Here is a 22275-nt window from a genome sequence, read left to right as displayed (position 1 = left end):
TCGAAAAACACCCACATTTTTCCAAGTGAAAGCTTTTGACACCCACACTTTTCCTGGTTAATGGGTTCAACACCCACACTCGCCTCAATATTTGCCTCCCACAATTGTCCCACTGAAAGCGCTCAACCGCCACATCTTTGACAGCAAAAGGGTTCACCGCCCACCCTTTTGCCGGCTTCTTGCTCGACTACATGTGTTGCTCCACCGCATTTGCTTAGTTTGATTTTGTTGCCGAATAAAGGTGGTGTGGCGTCACGGCTTCCCCGCCCACCATGAACGGTTTCAAGCTGCGGCGCGCCCCCGTCCGGGCTCGTGCGCGCGCCGTGACGTCGACGCCGCCGAAATGGCAGCGCCGTAAATAGTCCAAATCGTCCGCCTCAGTCCAGACGCGCGCTCGCAGCCGGTCGGCGTCCTCCTCCAAACCTTCGCAAGAGATGGAATCCGATCCGAACGGGACTTGGGTGGACTTCTCGGGAGGCGTCCAGCTCCTGGACAGCGAGGACATCCGAACGGCCGTGCCGGCGTTGCTGGTCGGCGTGTGCGTTTCGGGCGCCGCGGGCAACCTCCTGGTGCTGCTGGTGTTGGCGCGCGACTTCCGCGCGGGGCGAGGCTCCGAGGCCAAGGCTCTGCTCGCCGCGGTGGCCGCCGCGGACGCGCTCCTCCTGGTCCTGTGCGCCCCCGTGCGCGCGCTGGCCGTCTACAAGCAAGCCTGGGTGCTCGGCCGCTTCGCGTGCGCCACCGCCGACTGGTTCCAGCACTCGTGCGTGGTGGCCAAGACGCTCCTCCTGGCGGTCAGCACCCGGGCCAAGCACACCCCGGCGCCCGGCGCCACCGCCGGCGCCGCCGCGCATCGCGGCTGGATCCTCTGGGCCGTGGCGTTCGCGTGGCTGGCGTCCATGATGTTCGCCATCCCGCAGATGCTGTTCGCCGCGTTGCGGCCGCGCGGCGGGCACGCCGGCGTCGTCGTGTGCGTGTCCCGGATGCCGGCGTGCGCCTCGCACTTCATGGCCGTCTTCTATAAGATCTACCCCGCGGCCGCCTACGTGGGCCCGGTGCTGTTCACCGTGGCCTACTACACCAAGAGCCTCCACGGGGCGCTCAATTACGCGCCGAGCCCGGGCCGCCAGAGCAAGGTGACGCTGGCGCTGCTGTGTCTGAGCAGCACGCTGGGGCTCCTGCTGCTGCCCGAGTGGGGCACGTTCACCTGGGTGCGGCTGGGCTACCGCCAGCCCCCCGCGGGGCTGCTCCTGTGCGCCCAGGCGCTGGCGTACGCTTGCGGCGCGCTCTCGCCGCTGCTGCTGGTCACCATGTACGACGACGTGCGCCGCGGCCTGGCGGCGCTCTGCGTGGCGGCCGCCTGCCGCGGGGCCAAGGCGGCCGCGGCCCCCAAGGCGACCGAGGGCAACGGAGCCGAGCTGGGCGGCCCGGGGGCCAACGCGGTGCTCGCCAGCGCCGAGAAGACCTTCCCCGACGTGGAGCACTTTTGGACGGGGCGCAGGAACACGCAGGTGGAGGAGGAGCAGGACCCCATCCCGTGGGAGAAAGAAGAGAAAATGCTCTAGTCCGACCGCTGCTGTGCGCTTGGAAGACTTCCATGGAAGAATTCGCGTCCCGCGGGCTGCTTTGTCTTTAGAAATCACGGTCGAACCAGTAACTTCAAACAACAACTAAAATGCGATCTTGTCACATTCGATAGACATCAAGCAACATCTTTAAAAACGTGTTTCACATTCTACATATGTGCAGTTTGTATATAAAATGTCACATGATAGCTTTTCATGTTGTTTTTATAAAAAGAAAAAACGTGTGCTCCCTTGTATTATTCAATACTTTTTACGTCGATTGATAGAAACGGCTAAATATTTATAGAATCTTTAGATTTAATATAAGCGGAAGCTTTATTGATTTATTTTGCTTTTAAAACAGTGCTATCTGGTTAAGTTTCAATGTTTATTTAAAAAAAAGGTTGGATTTCATTGTTTATGTTTTGTCTTAGTTTAAAATATGTTTTGATGAACTGTAAAAATGTGTCATCTTGTAGCATTAAATATATCTTTTTTTAAATCAAGTTTAGACCAAGTGATAGTGTTGAATAGTCATCATTTTTATTATTTTATTATTTTGAATAAAAAAAATAGTCAACATTTGTTCATTGAAATTCCTAAATGACATTTGACATTTAGTAAGAAATAAAAAAAATGCTTCATCTTGTTAAAAAAACTTTTTCTTGGAGTTTCTTCTGTCAAGACAGACTGGATTTGTGTCCAAATTTGCCAAATTGCGGCTGACTAAAACTAAAAAAAAAAAAAAAATGCTTCATCTTGTTTAAAAAAAAAACTTTTTCTTGGAGTTTCTTCTCTCAAGACAGACTGGATTTGTTTCCAAATTTGCCAAATTGCGGCCGACTAAATTTCTCATTGTGGATGATAAACAAAACATGATCAGCTATATGGACTCATCCCATTTCAATCCGAGGCAAACCGCCTCTTAATCACCGATAAAAACACAATCCAATCTTTTTTTTCAGACATGGTAAAACATATCACATCTCCTCATTGCATTCGCCACTAATCTCGCCGGTCAAAATCCTGTCGCGGCGATTACGTGACGAGCCCGAGGCAGCTGTAGCTCGTGAAAAAAAAAAAAAAGTGTCAATAGTTCAACGTGTGCTCCTGCTTTTACACTGAGCATCTTTTACACGAAAGTCAAGTCTTGTCGTGGTTGCTTGCGTCTTTTTCCCGCCTAGCAGAATGTAACACACTTTCATTGTACAGACTGTAAAACCCGCATTATTATTCTTCGGATGATTACGAGGTGTCCAACGTTCTTTTCATGCTGCAACGTGTGCGATGAGGTGTTTTGAGCTATGCTAGCACGATACGGCGACTTGTCACATGGTTAAAAATGGTTGAATAAAAGGATGAAAAGATGCTGAGTCTTTGAGCTTGATGTGTGTTGGGTTCCTTTGCGATATGATCGCTCGCTGACGCACTTTTAGAGTATGAAAACAAACATGCTAATCCAAGTATTGGATTAGCTCACAGTCACGGAGCCATGTTTGCTAACTTCGGTTAGAAGAAGGAGTATTTGGCTGTCGTTGACACGTGGTAAAACAGTTATGAAAAAGAGGCTCATTTAAGTATTTGGATTACCGTACGAGTTGAGTTAACCGATGAACCAGATTTGGCAACTCAAGATTGATGCCGGCGTGTTCACGTCTCGGCTGGAGTACTGTCGTGCACTTAAATTTGGAGTCAGCCGATCCTCCGTGAGGCGCCTCCAGTTGGGCCAAAATGTCGCTGCTCGCCTCTTGACTGGGACTCGTAAAAGGGAGCGCAAAACTCCGACCCTGGCATCCCTTCACTGGCTCCCAAAACATTTTCGAGTTCTTTTGAAGTCATACCTCAGTTTTTGACAATAATCCGTTCAAGAAGGCAGTTCAAAAAGCGATTTATTTGTCATCCGAAACTATTTTACGAGCCCATGATTAGGGGCTAATATACTATGCAGAAATAACATAAAAACAGTCAGATTTGCGTAAATCACAACAAACACGTCTGCTCACAATGAATGTTACATGAGGAAGCGTCACTTCCTCGTGTAAGTAGGCTGAGAGGAGTCGAGTGGCGTTTTCGGGTTTGCTCAGTTTGGTCGAAAACTGGTTTTCGGTTGTAAGCCGAGACGTAAAAATTACGATTTGGTCGATAACAGAGACCTTCGTCCTGTTATCGACCAAAAACCTGTTTGGCTCCTTGGAAAAAAAAGATCAAAGAGTTAAAAGTAGGAAACAGACAAGAGCGATATCTTCGAGTTTTTGGCGACTTGACACACGGTAAACCGACATCCAAATGAGCATTTTGCAAGTGTTCTAGAAGGGTTAACGTGTAAAAATGGGTCAGCGAAGCTTTCTTGGGCTGTAAAAGGGAAGATAGAAAATGAGCTTTTAGCGCTCGTGTGTGTTTGGCGGCCGAGTGTGGAGCCCCGTGGCTGCGACACGGCGGCTTTGACATTTTCCTCGTCTTGAGTGAAAAGAAAAGGTTACAGGTGGAGGGGGAAGGCGGAATTCAGGACCCCAGAAAAAAAAAAAAAAGTCCTCCTCAAAAGCTCTTGACCGCCATTGTGTGGCGGCACATCATTTATTCATTGACAGTATGGACGGTTGCCGCGAGCGTCTGCCCTCGGGAGTCGCGTATTATTCCCTCTCCTTTTACACGGCGCGCAGGCTACACTCCATCATCAGCCATTTGCTGGTTGACGTGCGGTAAGAAAATAAAATGTTCAAAGTATGAAGACGTTTTTTTAGTCATTCTATTTGCTGGGTCAACTCGCTAGCGGCGCATGATATTTGGTACCTTAAGTTTTTTGCTTCAGTGTCTGGCTACTTGACACCTGGTCAAACTCAAGTGTCCAATTGACTTTACAAATCATCAGGTTGCCCGAAACTCTTGAGAAAATTCATCCTGCTGATTTTGTCAGCACCCACATCATCCATCAATGCATAATGGCGGCGCTTCTTTGACGTTTGTTCACTGGGCATCAAACGTGGATTTGAATTCGCCTCCTGCACAGGTCCAAGGTCCCGCTATGTGAGCTAATGCGTAGCTCGGGATGCTACTATGCTACAATGGAGCGTCCCTTCCGCTTCACTTGTGAACAAAAGCACGCTGGCTGGGCACCAGGAGTGAAAAACATGCCTTTGGGGGGGGAAGGTCTCGCTAAGCTACTGCGTATGTTATCCTTACGCTAGCTGCTGACTCGCTATTTTGGTGGCTTCTCTAGGGTGGATTTGGAGTATTAGCTTCAGCGGCGTGTAGTCATTTTCGAGCTGAAGGGGAGAGTTTGGCTTTTTTATCCAGATGTACTAAGTGCCGTCTTGCCCGGTTTTGAAAGTTAACCAGTAAAACAATAATAATAATAATAATAATAATAATAATAATAATAATAATAATCATGATAATAATAATAATAAACAGCTACAAAAGGTTTAAAATGTCAATGTTGTATTTGTCTTTCTTCGATAGCCCTCTGAGAATAAAGTTGGATGATTAAAACAGGCCCAACACTCTGTCATGATCCTGTTCTTGTGTTCCTCCAGCAGGTGGCAGAGGAGGGCCGTCCCTCCAGCTTGCACACCTGCTGCCAATGTAATCAACCGACTATTTCAGGGTTCCAATGTCAGTCAATTTGCCTTCATCGAGCTGTTCCATGTTTTAGCTCTTTGTTTTTTTTTCTGCCCTTTACCTTTGTTTTTTGTTGTTGAAGTTATAGTCACGGTTTTTATATGATATGTTTTTGTGTTTTTTTTTTTTTCTTGTCAGTTATTGACAAGCAGCATTTTTTTTTTGTTGAACTTTGCTGGTCTTGCAACCTACTTTTATTAATGCATCTTTTTTTGTCAATTATTCCCGAGTTCATGTTTCTGGAGTACAATTTTTTTTTTTTAACTTAATCTCATGATAATTGCATCATATTTTGAGGGGTGGGGATGGAAAGGGCCCTGAATAGAACATAAGGTTAGCTAGTATACATTTATTTTTAAATTTACAATTTTTTTCCAGAAAGACACTCCAAATTCTTTTAGAATAAAGCTATATTTTTTTCTAAGGGACGCATCAAACTCTCAATTCGTATTTTCCCCAGAAAAACATGCTTATTCCCACAGGATATCCCCCCCCCACCCCCATTAAAAAAAAATAAATTCCAGCATCATCTCTTTTGGGTCGGAAGGAAAATGTGGTAAAGAAAATAAAACCAAGAACAATGTCAAGCAGTCTTTTTTGAAATGAAGAAAATAGAATAAAGACATTTTGAGGCTTCAGGTCAGCGAGTGTCTGCCGTGCTCTTTTTGTGGCGACGTCGCCGCTGCTCTCTGCTTTCTCAGCTCGTGTTTCTCTCATGCGTGACAGATGAGTTGTCGCCCTGAGCTCTCTGCGGGTCTTCGCTTATTTTCCTGTCCTGTCTCTCTCGGAAGTTTTTTTTTTTTTTTTTTTTCTAAACTGGGACATGGCAACAAATGTTTGCTTTTTGCCCTCAAAGCAGCTTGGAGGATTCTGGGTCAAGACACCTTGCATTTTGTATTGCCGTCATAGGTGATTACATCATTTTTTTTAGGGTGGAAAAACATTTTAAAAATCCACAATCCCACACCCAAAAACATGTTTTATTTGGCCCACTTGTGACACCAAATTTTGAAGGGCACCTCTGACACCATTTTCTTGAGAACACTTCAGTTGCAGTCTCAGTTGCAGTGCTGTTAGGCCAAACAGATATCTTCACGGTGTACTGTCCCACTTCTGACACCAATTTTTGAGTACACTTCCGACAACATTTATCTCAGGATTAGCACCCTCAATTGACATTTAAACAAGATTTCCACTGGATGGAAAAACATGTAGACTAACACCACAATAGTGACAACAGTTCACCATCGCACTTCTGACACCGTTTTCTTCCTAGGACTCTTCTGACACTTTTGTTTTTTGAAGAGCACTTATGACTTTTGTCTGACAACACTTCAGACACACTCTAAAGTGATGGACCTGTCGATTTAATAGATGTCTTCATGGTGAGCATCCCACTTCTGCCACCAATTTTCTGAATACACATGTGTGGTCTCAACAGTTTGCCACCCCACTTCTAACACCATTTTTCCAAGGACGCTTCTCACAACACTTTAGGAGTCGTACACACAAAACTGATTTGAACAAGGGTTCACTGGGTTAAAAAAAAAAAAAATCAATAAATAGTAGCGAGATCATATACACATTTGTCGTGATGACTATTTACCGTTCCACTTCTGACACCAATTTTATGAGCGGAACAGGGAATGTTCACACTTTTGGAATTTTCCTCAAAATCGACCCCAAGCATTAAATCACCAAAGTGACAGGCACTCGACAGGGAAAAGCAAAGGCGTCTAATTGGAGTCCAAAGGGCACATATCATCATCATAATCATCATCATCATCATCATCATCACCTTCAATGACATTTACACAACACAGCCATCTTTGATTTTGCCCAATGACGTCACCCTACCTTTCCGTGTGGATCCTGTTGATTGGTTTTGAACGCTGACACGCCTCCTTAACGCCTCCCAACACTGTAGTGTGAAGATGACGCCATCGTGTGGTTGTAGGAGAGCACTGCAGACACACGAAATGTCATTTTTGACTCACACCCTTTTTTATTTATCCGTAATCATTTTCGGTCTAAAAATTATGTAATATTTGAATAAATATGTGATATAATAATTATTAATTCATAAAAAATATTTTCTCTTTATTTTATGAAATGGGTAAGCAGACTTTCAAAAGTGCTACTGTACTCTGCAATGTATTTTAGGTTATTATTTAAATACATGTGAATGCAATGCATAACACGCATTTATTTTATTTCAATGAGTTCACTCTAAAAATTAAGCCATTTTCAACATAATGAAGCGCGTAATGAACATTATTTTAGACTTATTTTATAACGTATTTAACATTTTTGTCATATTCCATATATGACCTACTGTATTTCATATACATATTTAACAAAAATTGATTATCGTTGAATTTGAATTCGTATTGAAAATTTATGAACGTGATATATATTTTAAATTACACTCATTTTAATTTAAGGAACTGTGACTGGCTTGTTAAAAAAAATCAAAAACAGAATAAAACACACGTGTTCATTCTATTCATGTTGAGTTAATCCATTATAAAAGGTGAAAATATCTGCAAAACATATGGAATTCACAAAAAATCTTGTATTTTAAACTTCAATAATTTTATAGCTAATATCTTGAGTTAACATTGAAACATTAAGGACTAATCCAAATATTGTTTTGAATGTCGCTGTTGTAACATGTTGTTTAGAGTTGAGATAGCCATAATCGGTAATATTTGTTTCTTTTCAATTTCTTGCTCCATATATGACCTACTGTATTTCATATACATATTTAACAAAAATTGATTATCGTTGAATTTGAATTCGTATTGAAAATTTATGAACGTGATATATATTTTAAATTACACTCATTTTAATTTAAGGAACTGTGACTGGCTTGTTAAAAAAAATCAAAAACAGAATAAAACACACGTGTTCATTCTATTCATGTTGAGTTAATCCATTATAAAAGGTGAAAATATCTGCAAAACATATGGAATTCACAAAAAATCTTGTATTTTAAACTTCAATAATTTTATAGCTAATATCTTGAGTTAACATTGAAACATTAAGGACTAATCCAAATATTGTTTTGAATGTCGCTGTTGTAACATGTTGTTGAGAGTTGAGATATATTTGTTTCTTTTCAATTTCTTGTAGACTGTCACTGAGGATAAAAGTGGTCTCTTGTTGAAATAAATAAATAATGATAAAACGGCACATTTATGGCATGAGTAGCGGTGTTTTAGTGTGCCTCGTCCTTGTCCGTGTACACGGATTATTTTGACGGGATTAGAGACAGATGTAAAGCAGAAATCGAGATCAAATCTAATCCTAAAGGCAGAGTGTTGACATTGGATTAGGAGATGTAAAACCACGCCCCCTTCCAGGTTCACCCTGTAGTTGATTGGTCCTAGCGTAGATTGACGGCTTTTTCCTCCAACGGGAAGGCGTAAGGGGCGGAATCGGGGCAGATGTGCGTGGAAAGGAGCACCGCGAGTCCGCCGTCCGGTTTTAGAGCAGGATTTGGTCTTCAAGTGACACTCGCCGATCCGAAGCAACCCACGCACGCCAAAGGTAAATTTGGAACACTTTCTCGATCTTTTTTTTTCCTCGCCGTGTGCTGCTCTGGCACGTCGAAGAAGTGACGTTTTATCGCCGCGACTGCAGCCTTTGAAACGCTGTGGGTCAGCAGCTCCTTGTTGACCTAAAAACGCTTAAAAAATATGGAAACGTGCTCCAAATTGCTTATCGGGGACTTTTCGCACACTTCAGTATCAATGTGTGAGTCATTGATATGCTGTTGAACGGGTTTAAGAAGCGATTCCCAGTGCTGGGCTATAAATATCCATGTCAAACCGGATTTTGTATGTGTGTGGCTTTTTTTTTGTGATAATAGTTAGAAAAAGCAACTTTATAGAGTGACATAAAAATGATAATGACGCAAGAGGCGTTATTGGAATATTACACAGAGGTCAACCGTTGCCCTTGCGTCAAGGTGTTGCCACCTCCTTGCATGTGTGTGTGCTTCCTCGTTAATCTGCAATCTGTCATGCCAACACACATTCACAAAGCAACACACAACGCTTAAAAAATATGGAAACGTGCTCCAAATTGCTTATCGGGGACTTTTCGCACACTTAAGTATCAATGTGTGAGTCATTGATATGCTGTTAAACGGGTTTAAGAAGCGATTCCCAGTGCTGGGCTGTAAATATCCATGTCAAACCGGATTTTGTATGTGTGTGGCTTTTTTTTGTGATAATAGTTCGAAAAAGCAACTTTATAGAGTGACATAAAAATGATAATGACGCAAGAGGCGTTATTGGAATATTACACAGAGGTCAACCGTTGCCCTTGCGTCAAGGTGTTGCCACCTCCTTGCATGTGTGTGTGCTTCCTCGTTAATCTGCAATCTGTCATGCCAACACACATTCACAAAGCAACACACACACGCGCACCCAAATCGTTTTAAACAGTGCACCTACCTAATTTTAGTGCAGAGACACCTGACCACCTGAGTCCAAGAGTGTTAAGGCGATCCGGGCCTGTTTAGACCGCAAAGTGACAGCAGAATTTGGGTGACATTTCCAAATGTTGTGTGCAAACAAAACGCTAGTGGACACACAACAAAGAGTTGGGGGTGGGGGGGGGGCGTTTCCATATGGAGTTAAAGGTGATTAATCAGTGACATATTTACCTTTTTTTCCACCCCTCCTTGCTCGAACAAGCCACAAAAAGTTTGAAGTTGTATTGAATCTGAAGGGGTTTTTTTTTCGAATGTGTGTGTGTGTGTGTTTCAGTTTCTTCCTGCCTGTCACATGTTCACTTTTACTTTCACTTTCACTTTCAGGGGGTTCCCAAAGTGATACCAAGTGTCTGTGAGATCGTTTTTGTTGGCAATGTCTTATTTTTTTGGGAGCCCATCAGTAACGAGGACGCAGAAAGTGAAAGTGAAATTGAGCGTCACCCAACTGCTGTGACATGACACCTTTTCCTTGAGAGGATGTTTCGTTGGACTCACTATACAGTATTCATTTTCTCCTTAGAGCCTTTCATTTCACTTGTGAGCAAATGTTCACCCACAGTTGAATCCTCAAGGTAGACCGCTGGTTGACTTGAGGAACAATATGCTGGGTTAAAAGTAACCCAAATCGGGTTTTACTCCCAACGTTTTCAAGTTAAAAAAAAAAAGCATCTTTGCCCCGTGGGTTGTCGCCAACGAAACTGTTTCAAATGGCGAGCAGCTTCAGCTTTCAGCTCACCCAAATCCAATCCTCAGACCAAGCTTTGAGGGCAAAGTAATTAACCCAACTTTGGGGAAAAGTAACCCATTCTGCTCCAAAGACAAAGCTACGGTATCTCGTGAGTGGCTGAGCAAAACAACCCAGCATTTTTTTTTTTTTTTGTGCGTGGAAATACAAATGATACAGTTGCAATCATAAAAACCTTCTGAACTGTTACAGGCACGCTTTTTTCATATATATATATATTTGTTCTGCAGGTGTAACGTTAGCTACTCCTTCTTAATGTAGAAAAACAAAAATGACATGACTCTGTAAGTGACAGTTAAAAAGAAATGTGAACGTGGTATAACTACAAAACGCAGTTTTGAGATTTTCTTTTTTTTTTTTTAAATCAGAAATACTTTGTAAATGAAGTGAATTTAATTTTAACGTTTTAAACTGTCATTCAAGTATCAAGATAAATGAACTGGATAGAAAATAAAATTGTCATATAACAAGGTACAGCGTACAAAAGTAGTGTTACACATTTTAGGACAGATTGGTTATAATTAATTTCATGCTACTGAATATAATCATTGTTTGATTTAAAATAATTAGAATTTTTGTTTTTGTATTTAAGTACTTATGTATTTTATTATTCACACTAAACTATTTAACCAATTATACAATTCAATAAATTAAAAAAGGTTGAGTATTTTTCATTGTCATACAAGTGTAAAAAGAAGATAACCACAGATACTCGGGGGGGGGGGTGGAGCGCTTGCGTCTTGCTACTTTGAATATGACGTACTGTCCTTTCCCATGTTCTCTCAACAACGTTGCTGTATCAGGAGCAAAACAACTGTACATTTGTCGTTGCGTTTTTCTTTCCAGATGTCGTTTGCTAGTGACCAGCTCTACAATGGCTACCTGCGCACCAACATGCCCACCATCGTCACCAAGGTCAAAGTGCGACAGATTGTGGTCCACTTGCCGTGTCTTACCGATTACGACCGGGTGAGAACCTTGTTTTGTGCTGGCTCCCGTGTGTTTTCGACAAACGGACAATTGTTTACACCTAGGGTGTAAGGAGAGTGAAATAACTCGTGCTCATGAGCCACATGCTGCCTGACCAAGTCTAAAGACGATATCTGAATACTTGGCCAAGTGGAAATTTCCGAGAGCAAAAACACAATTGTACGTTTGTCCTCACAAGGTGGCTTATTAGCAAGCTGCTCCATGATTAGACACTGCCTTAGACTCGGTGAAGCAGCATGTGGTTCTTCTCATACGTTCTTTTCCAAGTACGCGTACAACCGAACCAATTGCATGTTTGTCATGTGACGTGCGCTGGCAGGAGACGATCGAGGCCAAGCGGGAGATGTGCGGCAACTTCAACGGCATGGTGCTGCTGCTGGACTGCCTGAAGAGGCGCGACAGCTGGCCCGAGCACTTCATCCGAGCTCTGGAGAAGTGCGAGCACGGCGCCATCGCCGCCGAGATCCGGGCGGAGTACGACAAGCTCCTTGGCGCCGGCAGTAAGCGACCGTTTTAACTGGCTGGATTGTTCCTCGCCTTTTGATTGATATTCCGCAAGGTGGTCAGCATCGGGAAACTGTCGAGAGGAGCGCCGAACAGAACGTAACAACGCTGCGCAGTCAAAAGCCAAAGAATTAAAAATGAGTTTTAAGACGAGTTTGAAAGATGGGCAGCGAGGCGTGTGCAGAGAAACTCAAGAGAGGTAAGGTGCAGGGGCCATTTCAAGATTTGAAAACAAATCATTGGATCTTCAAAAGAACTCTCAAGAGGGCGCCCGTGAAGGGATGTTAGAGTAGGAGTGATATGCTCCCTCTTACGAGTACCAGTCAATCGGCTTGCAGCAGCATTTTGGACCAACTGGAGACGCTTCATGGAGGATTGGCTGACTCCAAAATCAAGTGCCTTACAGTCAGCCAGCCGGGAGGTGATGAATTTGTTTCAAAGTGCTCTTGAGAAAGGAGACGCTTGACTTTAGTCAGCTCAAAGAAGCTGGAGTTATGCATGTGCCCATGCGGGACTTTAAAAAGAGAAAAACAACCTTGTGGATTATATATTTTTATTTGCATGATGCAATCAACTGTCAGGAGGAGAGACGTCACATTAAAAATACTACGATGAGTATCTTGTGAAAAGCCCCCCGTGCAGGAAAGCGCACCGCCTGTGGAGAAAGTCACTCCTGCCGCTGCGATCCCGCTTGATGATATTTCGGAAGCTCTGGACAACACACAGGTGAGAAGAACAACGTAAACATGACGTGACATCCCGTATTTAATTAATTAATTTTTTTGTAAGGCAAACGTTCATTTTCTCAAAAAAAATAACGCCCGATACACAGTATGCATGGATGTCGACTTTGCAGTTCATTGTCTTGAATTCAATTTCTTTCCTATTGACTTTCATGCAATTAATTATGAGCAGGCATCCATGTTTTTGTCATAGCGGAACTCAAACTACTTCCTGCTTTCGTTTCTCATGGGAAATGTCATTTTACTCACCTAATGCCGGAGTCAGACCAAATGGACGCGAAACGTGTCTGGTAACATTTTTCCAATGTTACAATGCGGGACAATATCATTGCGGTCTGTGGACCTGAGAGGTAGATAAGGTCAACGGAAAGTTAAATTCCGACGTATTTACTTTCACGCCTGTAATCGCTATCAGGCGTCGGTGTTTTCATCATGCTCGAACTACTTCCTGCTTCAATTGTCTTGTCCAGGGAAACCAAAACAACGAAAGTCTATCAGAGCCGTCACAGAGGTAGTAGCTTTGGTCACATTCTCGCTCGCTTCTTTTTCCACTTTCAGATCGTCGTCGAGAACTGTACGGCAGCAGGAAGTACACCTGCAAGCCCCGCCTCTCCCGCCGCGTCCGACGCCTCCTCGGTGTTTCTGAGCACGCCCCGCACACTCGCCAGCATCCTGCCGCAAGAGGATCCGAACTCCAACCCCACCGGAGCCGGATCGTCGACAGAGCCGTATTCTGGTGACACGGACCGTTTGGAAATAAGCAAGAATCAGGACGATGACGATGAGGACGAGGTGCGGGTGCACACGGTGCACGTCTCCCAGCCGCTGTCCGTGCTGGACGGCCAGCTGGCGGTCAACGGCGACGCCGCCAAAGAAGTCGCTAGCGTTCAGGAGCCCGCTTCCACGACTATGTGCCCCGAGACCGAGAAGCCGGCCCCTCGTGGCGCGCTGGCCGCCAACGCCAAGTTTGCGGCGACGGCGGTGGGGGTGGCCGCCTGCGCGCTGTTGCTGGCGTGGAAGTTTAAGCATTGAGGTTCGTTTTAAGGCAGCGTTTCCCAACCACTTTCTGAGCCTTTACACTCAAAAAGTCTTCACTGCACATCACCGAACAAAAATGTCCCAAAATCTGTATACGCTAATAATGATCTTGTCTTAAATTGCACACATATTTACTGTTTAGTTCAACAAAAATTCGAACCCCACCCCGCTTGATTTTCAAATGTCAAATACCTCCACTCCAGTCTAGAAATAGAGATGCTATTTTATCCAGCATCTTTCTTCTGCCGACACATAACTACACGTTTAAGCCGCAAAAATATATCCACAAAAAAACCTCCGGTGGCTGGAATTTATCCCACTCGGTCGTCATGAGGCTTTTCCTTGCTGCGACAACGGGGCACTCTAAATGCCACGCCATGCAAGGACAGAGAGCAATTTATTGCTGAATTGTTGCAAAATAGCAACAAACTCATTTTGGCCTGGATTTTGGCGGCGTGGCTAACAACCAGCCCAAGTACACACCGGAGCTTTCCGGCATTCGTATGGCCTCTCCGACGATGTAATTCCGCATGACCGGGCCACCAGTCCGCTCGCTAGCTTGATAGCCCGCTACCCCGCTCGCTCGCTATGTCATGTGGACCCCTACACGACACAAAACCGAGTGAGGCGATGACTCATTGGACAGCGCTGAGACTGGGCGTCGCCAGCCCGCTAGCACGTTAGCCCGCGGACGGGCGTCAGTGTCCTCCACCGGGTCACTGCCCCACTCCATTTTGTGTCGGTCCACATAACAGGACACTTGAGGTCAACTTGCACTGTCCATTCAACAAATATTTTTCAGCCCGTGGCTCACACTACCGACAACTTGAGTCGAGTACATTCGTTCGCATAGCAACGTATTTGAGTGACAGGTGAAAGTCGAGCGGGGGCATGTTTTCAGCTCATTCAGCCGACACGCTAACAGTGTCCGACAGCTGGATTTTTCACAATTTTGGAGCCTCATTTTATCGAATCGCCGATGATGTATTTATATATATTTTTTTATTCATTCAAATTTGAAAGCGTGTTGGCAATCCAATTCTCTGTGGTGTGTTAAATTTATCGGCCCTTTTATTTCCCTGAGCTGGGACTTTAAATGAAGTTGCAGCAGACCTGTCTCATGACACGCTGATGTGCCACAGCACAGTGGTTGGGAATGCCCACTTTCAGGAGAAAATCTGACAGGTGCCTTATTGTTAGGAAAGGATGGAATGGTTTTTAAGGCTAAATTTGCCAGTCATCAGCACTTTGTAGATGCAATTTTATTTTTTATTTATTTGAACATAAATTATTGTACTATGCTGGATACTCTCAATAGGTACCTTAGCACTTAGATAACACATACGCTGTTATCATTTTAATGTCATGTTTGAATTGATTGATTGGCAGTTTTAGTCATGGTAGCATTTTAAGCGTCACTCAGAAGGGTGGGGAAACGTGTGCTGACAGGCCAGATTTGACTATAATATGAAATTGGGGGGAAGAAATTTTTAAAATTTGTATGTAAAATATGTGCACTTGTTTATTTTCATATTGAAGTAGATATCCATAGATATTCATTTTAAAGCCTGAGAAAAATGGTCTGTTTCAGGGTAATGTAGTTTTTTTTTTAAAACTTGTTCTTAAATGGCATACCTGATAATCATGCAAGTGTAAAAAGAAGCCAATCGCTCTTCATTGTAAAACCTAAAAACAATTAGTCCATCTATATCAAAGGATGGTAATGGTTCGTTGAGGGCTTAAACTGTTGCCATTGAAAAAGAAAAAAAAAAGTTTTTACATACCTGGCTGCCATACAAGTGTAAAAAGAAGCAGTAAAAATGTGAAAACTGTGCATACCGGTGAAAATGTGTTTCACAAATATAGTCTTGTTTTGAAGCCATTTCTTTGTACATATAATGATGTATATAGAGATCTTATAGTATGAAAATAAAATTGTAACTTGAAAATTCGTGGTGATTGTCATGATTTGATTTGTCAATTTATTCGAAAAGGTAAAAAAACTGCATGCAGAATTACAATGTAAAAAACACGGGAAGTCAATTAGGACTCAATGAAGGTTGCAAGCTGTAAAAAAACAGGATGCAAAATTGCACTTGTGGAAAAAAAGAAATCTGCAATAGGTGAACCGCAATATAATATGTACGGTTTCTATCAACAAAATGAAAAATTGATTAAAATGTGAAATGATATGTCTGTAATAGATAGTATATACAGCTCTGGAAACATTTAAAGGACCCCCAAAAATATACTGAACTTTTTTTTTTTTTTTTGGTTTTATTGGTTATATGTTGAACTTCAACACAAATTGTAATTGTAACTATTTTGCATCAGTGACGCTACTTTTGCAATGAAAGGCGTGTCTTTGGAGATGTTTCGAGTTGTGATTTGCTCCTCACCCGTCACCCATCCGATGACCACGCCCACATTACGAAGACCACGGCGAGCAGAAAACGCGAAGTCAATACAGTATAGCATAGCTAGTTAGCTGGGGAATTAGCATCTTCGTCGTCGGCCTTTTTGTACCCACCGAAACATCATCAACCGTTACCATTAACAACAACAACATCTATGTAGTAAATTGGCCAACTCTGTTTTTTGTTGTTGTTTTTAATGGCGACCAACGGCTACCACCAGCGCAACGATGACAGCGCGGACGACGAGGACGAAACGCCCACGAAGAAGCAGCCGCGCTCCGACAAAGACGTGACCGGCTCAGGCTGTCTTCTCCGGAGCGAGGCCGACAAGGAGGCGGCGGCGGCGGCGGCGGCGGCCGCGCCGGCTGGACGTGGTCGCTCTCCCCGCCGCGCCTCCAACGCGACGGCGCGGCTTCGCAGCGACTCGGTGAAGAAGAGCAGGCCGCGTAAGTGTTGTCGTGCCCTTTAACTCGGTATTTTTTTTTTTTTTATTTGTTTATGTGTTGCTATTGAATTGACTGGAAAGAAGACTTTTGCAATCCCAGTATGAAAGTCTATCCGGTAACATCTTTTTTTGATTGAATTCGACACATGAATGAATGAAGGCAAAACGTCGGCGTAAATTTGCGGGCTTTGATGCGCGCTGGGGAGGCCGACGTTGGCGCACAAAGGTAATATTTGAGGTACAAAGTGTTGTAGTCTCTTGCTGTTTTGCAACAAGATGGCGTTGGCGGTACTCGCTGTTCCTCTGATGGTGATGATGATGATCACACGATGGGCTATGAGGATGAAGCTGGACGCCGTCTTGTGCTCGCCATCACCAACGTCGTCATTCTCCTCCTCATCGTCTGACATTTTCCCTCCAAAACTCGGCTGGACGCTTCATTTCGTACATTTTCGTTCCAAAACATAATTGTTTGGTTTATTTATTCATGCTTGTCAGTCTGGTGATAGTATGCTGTTGTCAAGAACAACGCCGCCCACTGTGGTTACTGTTTTTTATTTTCCACAATCAAATCTGAACATGTTGTTTTCTATTTTATTGCATGCTGTTTTTCTAGAGACTACATACAAGTTGATGTATAGTTTATATACATACAATTCTGCTGTCTATTTTTTTTCTGCTTTTTCTTCACGTCTGCAAATGTCGTTTAGCGTAAGAAAGTGTTCCTTTGAAATCCCTAATATATACTTAACCCTGCTGTTTATCAACCTCTGTATGTGGAGCATACTTCTTCGTGTAACCGCTGCCGTGAGAAAGTCACCTTCTGCATGTTGTCCTTTGAACCGTAGCATTCCCCTGGTTTGGCATGGACATCGGCGGCACGCTGGTCAAGCTGGTGTACTTCGAGCCCCGCGACATCACGGCGGAGGAAGAGCAGGAGGAGGTGGAGAACCTGAAGAGCATCCGCCGCTACCTGACGTCCAACACGGCGTACGGCACCACCGGCATCCGCGACGTGCACCTGGAGCTGCGCGACCTGACGCTGTGCGGCCGCACGGGCAACCTGCACTTCATCCGCTTCCCCACGCACGACCTGCCCACCTTCCTGCAGATGGGCAGCAGCAAGCACTTCTCCAGCCTGCACACCAGCCTCTGCGCCACCGGCGGCGGCGCCTATAAGTTTGAGGACGACTTCCGCACGGTGCGTTCGCCTCGGCGACCTTGCGACGGCATTCGGATTTCGCCGTGCCCCGCCACCTTAAATGCACATCGTCATCCAATAGGAGACCACTATCTCGAGTGTGAATAACACCAAATTAAAAAAAATAAGTTATGACAATTAATGACCTAAGAATGCACTGTAAAGCACCTTACTATGGAGTCAACCAATCCTCCATAAAGCATCTCCAGTTGGTCCAAAATGCTGCTTGATGGGTACTCGTAAGAGGGAGCGCATCACTCCTTCCTACTCTGGCATCCCTTCACTGGCTCATTTTAGAGTTCCTTTGAAGATCCTCTCATTTGTTTTCAAATCGTGATATGGCCTCGCCCCAACTCTGAGCCCCTCGCGAATGCCGGGTGCCTCAGGTCTGCGGACCGGACACGATTAGAGGTAGCGAGAACTAAGCGGAGGCTCAGAGTGGGATGGATCCGTCGCCGGTCCCTCTCTTTGGAATGACCTTCCGCTGAACATTTGGCAAGCCCCCTCGCTGCCCATCTTGAAAACTGATTCTTTGGCCTTCGACTCAGCGTGAGACTTGATTTTCAGTTGGACTGTTTTTGTGCTTCATATTGTGTTCATTATACATTAAAAATTTTATCAAAATGTTAAAAAAATGCATGAAGCGTATGTGGCATCTCCAATCCGCTGACGTCACCTTCCCACCGATCCAGACGGCCGACCTGGAGCTCCACAAGCTGGACGAGCTGGACTGCCTGATCCGCGGCGTGCTGTATATCGATGCGGTGGTCTCCAGGGGCCCGTCCGAGTGTTACTACTTCGAGAACCCCGCCGAGCCGGACCGCTGCGTGCAGCGGCCCTACGCGCTGGAGAACCCCTACCCGCTGCTGCTGGTCAACATCGGCTCCGGCGTCAGCATCTTGGCCGTCTACTCGGAGAACAACTACAAGCGCGTTACCGGGACCAGGTGCGTTGTCCCTTTTGTTAAGCATTGTAGATTTAGAGCAGGTATCAAATGTGTGATGAATCGTGATTACTTACGATTACAATTTTTTATCGGCCGACAGCAGTATATATATATATATGCATCGATGGATGTTTCTATGTAAATGTGTGCGCACATGCGAGTGTGTACTCCATATTCGGTCGGAGGTGGGGATGAAGTGTGTTTGTGGAGTTGCATGAAAAGCGGCGATCGAATGCATTGAATGAGATTGGGTGACAAAATGGTGGCCACTTTTCCAGACAAAGCGCTAACGGCCGTGTGACTTTTCAGCCTGGGCGGGGGGACCTTCCTGGGCCTGTGCTGCTTGCTGACCGGCTGCTCCACCTTCGAGGAGGCGCTGGAAATGGCGTCGCAGGGCGAGAGCACCCGCGTGGACAAACTGGTCAGGGACATCTACGGAGGCGACTACGAGCGCTTCGGACTGCCGGGCTGGGCCGTGGCCTCCAGGTATGCCATTAGTCCGCCGATGTATATGCTCAACTATATTTTTTTCCAATTTGACGTTGTTTTTGCTCGCAATGTTCCAACTTGACTCATGTCGCAATGCGACTTCTCTTTCAAAACGCCCACTTGCAAGTTCCTTTTGAGAAATACAACTTCAAAAATTCAAAGGTGATTCTTCTCGCAAGACTGCAATTCATAAATGTTGCAGCTCTATTATAATATTCCAGCTTTTTCCTGCAGAAATCATTAACTTTATATATTTAAAAAGTATGACTTCATTCTCCAAATATTTCACTTTATAACAAAAAATCGGAACGTTAAATTCTTGGAAGATTTTCCGCAGATGAAGATTTGTAAAATTTCAAAATTAGGACTTTGCTCTCGTAATATTTGCTCCCCCAATATACAATATCCCGAAGTGGGAAAAAAAAAAGAAAAATACTTGTGCAACTTTTTTTTTTTTTAAATCAGAAAAATTATTTTTTTTTTTGTTGCCATTTTATTGACTGCTCTACTCTTGTCATATTGCGACTTTTTACGCCCTGACAAAAGCAATTCATTTGCGATGAAACGTTTCCCCGTTTTGCGTGGCCTCCACAGTTTCGGCAACATGATGTCCAAAGACAAGCGCGAGTCGGTGTCCAAGCAGGATCTGGCCAGGGCCACGCTGGTCACCATCACCAACAACATCGGCTCCATCACGCGCATGTGCGCGCTCAACGAGGTGAGTTCAATCCTCGGGGCCGCCGCTGTTCTCTCTCGCTCCATCCGCTCCCCTTGGGTTCCGTCTTCAGGAAACATTTCCTTCCACTGCTGTGCGGATGACTGTCAGATCGATATCCCGCTGAGCAAAAAAAAAAAAAAAAGACGCTTTCTCATGGGGGCCACTTTTATGCTGCCTGGAGGAACTCAAGCCCCGAACGCCACCGTTGGGCAAGCCTCTTCGCTGCCCATCTTCATAACCCGTCTTAAAATTCATTTTGATTCTTTGGCTTTTGATTTTCGGTTTCGACTGTTTCTGTGCTTTCCACTGTCTTTGTTTTTCATTTATTGTTTGTTGCATGGAATATTTTTTCTCCTTTACAACACTTAGTACGCAGCGGCGCTTGTTTGAAAGTGCTCTAGAAATACAGTTAAGTTGAGCCAAACGGCAGCTAGCTTAGCGTAAAGGTGGCGTGGACGCGTGTCCTGCATGCCTTCAGCCTCTTTACGGTGCTGCCTTGTGGCGTCTTGATCAAGCAGCATTGTACAGGGCTATGAAGGCGCCAGGTTCGGCATCTTCATCCAACTAACATGTATTTGTTTAGCAAGCCAAGCCAAGGCTTCTCTTTTTTTTTTTTTCTTTTTTTTTTCGATGAGTTAGTTTGAACAGAATCCAAAATGGCTTCCAATATTGTCAAACGATATTGAGCCCATATTGCCCACTGAACAAGGCCCTAGATTTCGCTTGTGTAAACTTGCCAGTTTGGGGACTTTTTTTTTTTTTTATCGGACTAAAAGCCATCAATTGTGCTTTCCCGACTTTTTGCCATCCACCCAAGAATATCGAGCGTGTGGTTTTTGTGGGCAACTTCCTGCGTGTCAACACGCTGTCCATGAAGCTGCTGGCCTACGCCATGGACTACTGGTCCAAAGGTCAACTCAAAGCGCTCTTCTTGCGCCACGAGGTAAGTCAACACAAACAAAATTCCAAATTCTTCAAGTTTGCTGTATCTTATGATCCCTGTTTTTTTTTTTTTTTTCCCTTCTAGGGTTACTTTGGGGCCGTCGGAGCTCTGCTGGAACTGCTCCATCCGTCCTGAAGCAGCCAAAAAAATAACAAAAAAATTCATGGACAAAGTCAACCTGCTCCGGAGCAAAACAAAATGTTGCACTTTAAAATCTTTACGGTACAGGATCATGAGGCGCTTCCTCTGTGCTCTCAGGACGGCCTACCGACGGACTCAGATCCATTTTTATTATTATTGTTATTATTATTTTTTTTTTTTTTTTTTTCAAAAACTGCAGCCTTTGCAATTTTAAAAGCGCTTTCTACTCCATTGCGATCTCGATCCGAATTTGATCAGTGGTTCCAAACCTCGAGGTAATGGGATTACATTAGCTAACCGAAACCGCTGTGGACGCGGCAACAATTAGCATTCCAAGTGATCGCTCTACATTTTGGTGCGGCGCCAGCAAATAAACGCCACGCCGCGCCCCAAATGGACACCTCCCAAAACGGGCAGTAACTCACAGCCTCACAAGGAGTAAACTACTGAGCCCATTTGAGCTCTTGCTAACCAAAACAACGATGCAGACTAACGTCATTAGCATCCAGGTCATGGCTGCATCATGTTGCAAGCCTCCATGTTTATGTTACACCAAAAAAAAAAAAAAATCCAACACCTTGAACCAAATAGACTCCGCCAAAGCAAAGTACGAACTGTAATTATCTCCGTAAGCTATTTGTCCTCTCTCGCGAACCCAAACGGTCGCAGAGAAAGCGTCTTTAGCGTCCCAAGTAATTGCTGCATCCTGTTACATGTTTATGCCTCGACCCAAATAGACCTTCCAAGCGGGTCCTAACTGCATCCTTCTTCGGATTCAGTCGTCGTCTGTTGCTAACTAACTTGGCGAAGGCACGTTTGTTTCTAAACACGTCCGTTTTGTGGATGTATGTGGTCCCAGGAAACATTATGAAGTGCCTGCCATGTGACAATCGCTTTTATATACTGTGACTTTGGAGAGGTTAAACAAAAATAAGAACCTCGGTTTGAACGACCTTTGTTTGACTTCAGGGTTCTCACTGAAGTGTGGCAAACTTTTGTCTGGTGGTTTTTCTAGAAGAATGTAAAATACGAGCAGCTAAAGCTGTAATTTGGGAAGGGGTGGGGGGGTTAAAATGGATTTCTTAAAACCATTTGTTTTTCTCATCTTTTAAATGGTTTCTCATTACATTTTGAATGTAACTCTAAACTGAAATATGACTTGTGCAAATACAGCAATCTAGAAGTCGTCATTGTAAGATTGCAAAAAAAGTATTTTTGATTGCCAAAAAATACACTTTTTATGCCTTCTTGTCAAAAATAAACAATTTCAA

At 44.3% G+C, this 22275-nt stretch overlaps 3 protein-coding genes across 3 annotated transcripts; all 3 read left to right on the top strand.

Annotated features, from left to right (window-relative positions):
* Positions 1–293: 293 nt before the first annotated feature.
* LOC109528134 (probable G-protein coupled receptor 151) lies at positions 294–1797 on the top strand. Its single transcript, XM_019890440.1, has one exon. It carries the CDS (start codon positions 435–437, stop codon positions 1560–1562), a length of 1128 nt encoding a protein of 375 aa, XP_019745999.1. The 5' UTR covers positions 294–434; the 3' UTR covers positions 1563–1797.
* A 6802-nt stretch (positions 1798–8599) lies between these two features.
* mavs (mitochondrial antiviral signaling protein) lies at positions 8600–15649 on the top strand. Its single transcript, XM_019890438.1, has 5 exons — positions 8600–8732; positions 11276–11398; positions 11739–11933; positions 12554–12649; positions 13225–15649. Exons 2-5 carry the CDS (start codon positions 11276–11278, stop codon positions 13696–13698), a joined length of 888 nt encoding a protein of 295 aa, XP_019745997.1. The 5' UTR covers positions 8600–8732; the 3' UTR covers positions 13699–15649.
* Positions 15650–16136: 487 nt separating this feature from the next.
* On the top strand, positions 16137–21896 carry pank2 (pantothenate kinase 2). The gene is made up of 7 exons (XM_019890550.1): positions 16137–16567; positions 17415–17767; positions 18460–18713; positions 19023–19199; positions 19797–19920; positions 20738–20863; positions 20948–21896. Exons 1-7 carry the CDS (start codon positions 16318–16320, stop codon positions 20996–20998), a joined length of 1335 nt encoding a protein of 444 aa, XP_019746109.1. The 5' UTR covers positions 16137–16317; the 3' UTR covers positions 20999–21896.
* The last annotated feature ends 379 nt before the right edge of the window (positions 21897–22275 follow it).

The sequence above is a fragment of the Hippocampus comes genome, unplaced genomic scaffold (assembly GCF_001891065.2).
Source record: "Hippocampus comes isolate QL1 unplaced genomic scaffold, H_comes_QL1_v1.1 scaffold168, whole genome shotgun sequence".
NCBI lineage: Eukaryota > Metazoa > Chordata > Actinopteri > Syngnathiformes > Syngnathidae > Hippocampus > Hippocampus comes.
This window is presented reverse-complemented; position numbering and strand designations above follow the sequence as displayed.

What these genes read in the sequence shown, in the direction of transcription:
- LOC109528134 (XM_019890440.1), top strand. Translation starts at nt 435, where the DNA reads ATGGAATCCGATCCGAACGGGACTTGGGTGGACTTCTCGGGAGGCGTC.
- mavs (XM_019890438.1), top strand. Translation starts at nt 11,276, where the DNA reads ATGTCGTTTGCTAGTGACCAGCTCTACAATGGCTACCTGCGCACCAAC. An exon ending in GTCTTACCGATTACGACCGG is followed by an intron (nt 11,399 to 11,738) that starts GTGAGAACCTTG and finishes GTGCGCTGGCAG; the next exon opens with GAGACGATCGAGGCCAAGCG. An exon ending in AAGCTCTGGACAACACACAG is followed by an intron (nt 12,650 to 13,224) that starts GTGAGAAGAACA and finishes TTCCACTTTCAG; the next exon opens with ATCGTCGTCGAGAACTGTAC.
- pank2 (XM_019890550.1), top strand. Translation starts at nt 16,318, where the DNA reads ATGGCGACCAACGGCTACCACCAGCGCAACGATGACAGCGCGGACGAC. An exon ending in AAGCGCGTTACCGGGACCAG is followed by an intron (nt 18,714 to 19,022) that starts GTGCGTTGTCCC and finishes GTGACTTTTCAG; the next exon opens with CCTGGGCGGGGGGACCTTCC. An exon ending in GCATGTGCGCGCTCAACGAG is followed by an intron (nt 19,921 to 20,737) that starts GTGAGTTCAATC and finishes CATCCACCCAAG; the next exon opens with AATATCGAGCGTGTGGTTTT.